The following is a 5990-nucleotide window of genomic DNA, read 5'->3' as shown; positions in this document are numbered from 1 at the left end:
TAATCAAAATAAATACTTATATTTATTAATTAATATAAAATAATAAAATAAATTCAGACCCCTACTAAATAAATTTTTCTTCAATAAAAAAAACATTTATATCCGCAACATGTACGTAAAATATCTTAACACTAAATCTTTGATAAATAAATTGGCTGCTCATATGTTCTATCATAATCACGTTGTGTCATGGTTACCCGGAACAACAATGGTTCCACTCCGTTCGTTCCCAGCTTTACACTCTGCCACGTCTGACTGCGACGGGAAGTGCACGTCGACACTTTAAGCAGAACCAGCTTATTTTACGGATTGGTTGAGTCAAGTTAGACCGAGCCCGGCCCAATCACAAGTACTTCAACCGATCTACATCACTAAAAATAATATACACTACCGTAAATAATTTATTGTTACTGAAATTCAACACGGCAGACTTTAACAAACATTTTATGCATATTTAATAAATTAAATTTGGAGTTAATTGACAAGGAAAAAAACAATACAGTAAATTCACACTGTTTAAGGAAAATAATAATAAATTAATTGATTTGATCTGATTGGTTCGTTAAAAATTTGGCTCTTTAACAACAAGACTCAGTCGACTAATTCGCTGGCAGTTGCTAATTGAATCTGTTTCGCTTTCCTACTAATTCTCTACTTCTCGCTATAAATAATACAAGCTAAAGTGTCCTTAATCAACACTCGCTCCTCTAATCTACTGCCTCTTCTCCTGTTCCACAGTAGAATTACAGAGGCTTCGAGGAAAAGCAGAGTATTAATGGCGACCGGCGATTACCATTTTCCATCGCAGGACTTGAGGGTGCCTAAGCGAAGGCGAGCGGAGCGTCCCCGCTCCTCGCCTCCGTCGGGTTCTGGGCTCACCGAAGACGAGAAGGAGTGTATCCTTGCGCTCCTGGCCTTATCAAGGGCTCCGGTCATTCACGACGAGGAGATGACTCCGGCGGAGGAAGCGAGGTCCTCGCTTTTGCGGCCGGAGGAGGAGGAGCAGAGCCAGTCGCTTCCGTTGCCATCGTCGTCTCTACCGAAACAGCAGCAAGAAGTGCCTCCGATTTCACCTCCGTCGCTGTCGCAGCAGGACCAGCCGCTTCCGCAACCTCCTCCGGCGGAGAGAGACTTATCTCCTCTTCCGCCGCAACAAAACCAACCGCTTCCGCTACCACCTGCGGTTGAGGGAACCTTATCTCCTCTTCCACTACCTCCTCCACCAGATCGAGCGATGTCTCTGGTTTTGTGCCCGATGCCGATTCGATGTTATCGACCTCCTCTGCCTCCGCCGCAACCGCCGATCCAACGGCCGACTCCTTTTGTATATATGGCGCCGACACAGCAGAACCAGTTGCAGTATGTATGCTCCGTGTGCGGCAAAGTATTCTCTTCGTACCAGGCCTTGGGAGGCCACAAAACCAAACACCGGAAGCGCCCTGCCGAAATCAGCGCCGCCGCATCCTCCGCGTGGGTCGCCACCGGACCGACAGATCAGAGCAAGCCTCACACTTGCTCTTTGTGCCCCAAGTCGTTCCCGACGGGGCAAGCGCTAGGCGGGCACATGAGAGCCCACTACGAGGGCAATAGACGACAAGCCACAGCCCAAAGCCGACCGGTGGCAGCAGCCCCGTCGTCTTCGCTGACGGAGTGCTCGACCTCGAAGGGCCTGGGAATCGACCTCAACCAGCCGCTGACTCCGGAAGCAGATTGGGCTACTGAAGAGAAAGCGGGCATCTCTCAGCCGGCGACAGCAGCCACGTCCGAACCTACTCGCTTCTTTAATTTCTTCTTTTAAGACATTAATTAAGGCTCTCTTCCGCCGCAACAGGGTTTTTATATTCGTGTTTATTTGTAAACATGAATATAAATATATATTTTTTGAATATAAATATATTTCTTAGCCAAGTTATTAACATGATTAAATTTAATAAATTAGTTAATTTGGAAAGTTTAGTTCTATCGGTTGTTGCGCGTTGATACCGTTGGATCGGATTTCAAGGAGCAGGATTAGTCTTGGCGATCCACAATCAACAATCATTAACTTAACGGAAAAAATAAAAAGGGAAAGTATTTTAACTATTTTTATTATTATTCTAATGCAATCTTCGTTTTATTCTATTTTTTAGTCAGAAAAAAATAGTCAATAATTAATTACTCTATGTAAGTTAGATTTTAATATATACTAAACTTTTGCTCAGTATCCGAGTCTTCATAACTTTTCCACTAGACGTCCGATGCTTGACCCGTCTAGTCTTCCACCTGATTCATGACCACCAGGATTTTCACCTAGAGTCCCCAACTCTAAGATTTCGCCCAAAGTGTTTAACTCGTCAAGACTTTCCACTTAAAGTTACCACCTCTAGAGTTTTTACTTGCCTAACCGTAGCTAGGACTTTTGCCTAAGGACACTTAGGACTTTCCTACAAGTTCATTCAAACTTGTTAGATAACAAGACATCTTAACTTTTGAACTCTTTGTCATTATCAAAACACAAGTTTGATCGTCTGGTGCTTCCTGTACCAACACGACTTAGTTGTTCTTGTGAGTGACAACCGATCGAACTATAGAAGGGACTCGATCGATTTGTCACCTAAGCATATTAAGAGTCTCTCAATCCAACGACTTCACATTTCTTTTTGGTGCTTTATGTCACGGATGACAGAGAATATTCTATATATAAGTTTTACTCTAGAAAATTCAACCATGCAAATTATAAAGATTGCGGGTCCATTTTGGAAAAGGTGTCAGAACATCTTTATGATCCGTCTTTTTTTAAAAATGCTTTGAGATCTGTGTACAGACAAACATTAACACTATAAAAAGAGATTTCCATATATAGGTACAAGTATACTTACATTATGCAAATGCTATACACAAGCTATATTACACATTCATTGTTCATCTACTATTTACGACTTCGATTAATCACTGACTTAAACATTAGAGTATTTATGCCCGAGACCTCCTCTTGATCCGATTATTGATATTCTTTTTAACATATAAGATGACTAGGAGTTATTTTTTACCCATTTACAATCTTCATAAAGTTAATATTAGAGCCACGTATTTAGTATGTCATCTTCACTGATTTAACATAGGATGAGATATGAATATAAAAATAGCAGAATGCATATTATTTGTTGCATATAATTTAGACCGGCAAGAAAAAACAAATCTGTGCAATTAGTTACTGAATTTTTTTTTTACTAAAAATAAGAGTAAAATGAAGTTTGAAAAAACAAATGGGTAAAGTTTCCATCGGCCAATTACGACAATGATCTAAAATTTTAACATCCGTTTGTTGTAAGTCCCATTTCTATGAGCATGAATTTTCTAATTCGTAATTTATGGATTAGAAAATAGTTCATCTTATAAATTAATTTATTTTGATGAATCTCACTACTTGAATAATATATTGTATCATAATCTATTAATTGGATTATCCTCTATCTCATTACATTTATATTGTAGCTAGAATCAAATCATACATAATTAGGAGAGATTCTTCTTAAGAAAGATTTAAAAGTTCAATTAAACTACAAATCAGATCAATTAATAACTTTAAAAGAAGAAATTAAAGAAGCGAGGAGGTTGGGACGTGGCGGCCGCCGCCGGCTGAGAGCTCGCCGCTTCTTCTTCCGTGGCCCAATCCGCTTCCGGCTTCGGCGGCTGGTTGAGGTCGATTCCCAGGCCCTTCGTGGTCGAGCACTCCGTCATTGAAGATGAGGGGGCTGCTGCCACCGGTCTGCTATCGGCGGTGGCTTGTCGTTTATTGCGCTCGTAGTGGGCTCTCATGTGTCCGCCCAGCGCTTGCCCCGTCTCGAACGACTTGTGGCATAAAGAGCAAGTGTGAGGCTTGCTCTGATCTGTTGATCCGGTAACGACCGACGCGGCGGATGCGGCGGCACTGTTTTCGGCAGGGCGCTTCCGGTGTTTGGTTTTGTGGCCTCCCAAGGCCTGGTACGAAGAGAATGCTTTGCCGCACTCGGAGCATACATACCGCAACTGGTTCTGCTGTGTCGGTGCCATATATACAAAAGGAGTCGGCCGTTGGATCGGAGGTGGCGGCGGAGGCAGAGGAGGTCGATAACATCGTATCGGCATCGGGCACAAAACCAGAGACAGCGCTTGTTCTGGTGGAGGACGGAGCGGAAGCGGTTGGTTCTGTTTCGGCGGAAGAGGAGATAAGGCTCTCTCCGCCGGAGGAGGTAGCGGAAGCGGTTGGTTTTGTTGCGGCGGAAGAGGAGATAAGTCTCTCTCTGCCGGAGGAGGTTGCGGAACTGGCTGATCCTGCTGCGACAGAGATGGAGGTGAAATCGGAGGCACCTCTTGCTGCTGTTTCGGTGGAGACGACGATGGCAACGGAAGCGACTGGCTCTGATCCTCCTCCTCCATCCGCAAAAGCGAGTACCTCGCTTCCTCCGCCGGAGTCATCTCCTGGTCGTCGTGAATCACCGGAACCCTTGATAAGGCCAGGAGCGCAAGGATGCACTCCTTCTCGTCTTCGGTGAGCCCAGAACCCGACGGAGGCGGGGAGCGGGGACGCTCCGTTCGCCTTCGCTTAGGCACCCTCAAGTCCAGCGATGGAAAATGGTAATCGCCGGTCGCCATTATTGCTCTGCTTTTGCTACTGCTTTTCCTCGAAGCCTCTGTAATTCCACGGCGGAACAGGGGAAAAGGCAGTAGATTAGAAGAGCGAGTGTTGATTAAGGACACTTTAGCTTGTATTATTTATAGCGAGAAGTAGAGAATTAGTAGGAAAGCGAAACAGATTCAATTAGCAACTGCCAGCGAATTAGTCGACTAAGTCTTGTAGTTAAAGAGCCAAATTTTTAACGAATCAATCAAATCAAATCAATTAATTTATTAATTGTTTTTCCTTAAACACCGCTGAATTTACTCTATTGTTTTTTTCCTTGTCAATTAACTCCAAATTTAATTTATTAAATATGTATAAAATGTTGGTTAAAGTTTATCTTGTTGAATTTATTATACTGTATATTTATTTTTAGAGACGTAGATTGCGTCGAGCTACTCGTGATTGGGCCGGACTCGGTCTAACTTGACTTGACCAATTCGAAAAATAGCGGCTGGTTCTGCTTAATGAGTCGACGTGGCACTTCCCGTCGCCGTCAGATGAAGCGGCGTTTGACGGCGGGAACGAACGGCGTGGAACGATTGCTGTTCCGCATAATATTAACCATACGCACGTGAGGGGGAGTGGTAATTTCAGTAATTGATTGTGGAAGCGAGCCGTCTTGTTAATGACGTCACACTTGGGAGCTAAAAACAAGGAAAACAAATATTTAGCTAAAAAAAACAGAAGGGAAAACACTATGATTTTAAAAATAAAAAATTGCAAGGTAAAGGAAATGTCTTCATTATTTGTTTGATTTAAAAAGCTTAAGTTTTCTTAAAATAAGTATTTGATAAATCTATTAAAATAGGTATTGTGTAATCATTTATGCTAATTATTCTATCTAAAAATTTTATCTTAAATTTTAAATAGAATAATTAAAAATCTCTATCAACTATCCTATTTATTTTTTAAATTTAATATTTATAAATTATATTTTTCTAAATTTATCAAATGAATTTTATTTTTAAAATTTTATAGAGGAGAGAAAAAAATAGTAAAATTGATAATAAAAGGAAATTTTTTATTATAAACTAGTGTGATCGTGCACACGCGTTAACAAACTACTGTAATGGACTTCCCTATGCAAAAAATTATTTTAATTTAATATTATACTTGTCTTAGTAAAAAAAACTAAGAAAAGTATATTTTTTAACATCGTCGGCCTAAAATATTTATAGAAACTTCTTTGATCATAGTATTGTCAATTTTAAGATATGGGACTAAAGAGAACTATATATTTTTTTTATATAAAATAATCAGAGAAAATTAATGATGCGAAAAATTCATAATAATACATTGTAGCTGAGTCTCGAACTCTAGATCACTGATTGTTTCACTTGTAGAATTA

The 5990-nt window shown here is 40.9% G+C and overlaps 2 protein-coding genes across 2 annotated transcripts; one reads left to right on the top strand and one right to left on the bottom strand.

Moving 5' to 3' along the window:
• The first annotated feature begins 775 nt into the window (after positions 1–775).
• Positions 776–1798, top strand: LOC122004379 (zinc finger protein 36-like). The gene has a single exon (XM_042559276.1). The coding sequence runs from the start codon at positions 776–778 to the stop codon at positions 1796–1798; it is 1023 nt and encodes a 340-aa protein (XP_042415210.1).
• A 1766-nt stretch (positions 1799–3564) lies between these two features.
• LOC122004378 (serine/arginine repetitive matrix protein 1-like) lies at positions 3565–4614 on the bottom strand. The gene has a single exon (XM_042559275.1). The coding sequence runs from the start codon at positions 4612–4614 to the stop codon at positions 3565–3567; it is 1050 nt and encodes a 349-aa protein (XP_042415209.1).
• Positions 4615–5990: the final 1376 nt, after the last annotated feature.

The sequence above is a fragment of the Zingiber officinale genome, chromosome 7B (genome assembly GCF_018446385.1).
Source record: "Zingiber officinale cultivar Zhangliang chromosome 7B, Zo_v1.1, whole genome shotgun sequence".
Classification (NCBI taxonomy): Eukaryota; Viridiplantae; Streptophyta; class Magnoliopsida; order Zingiberales; family Zingiberaceae; genus Zingiber; species Zingiber officinale.
Note: the sequence above shows the minus strand (reverse complement) of the source record. Positions and strands in the feature narration are given on the sequence as shown.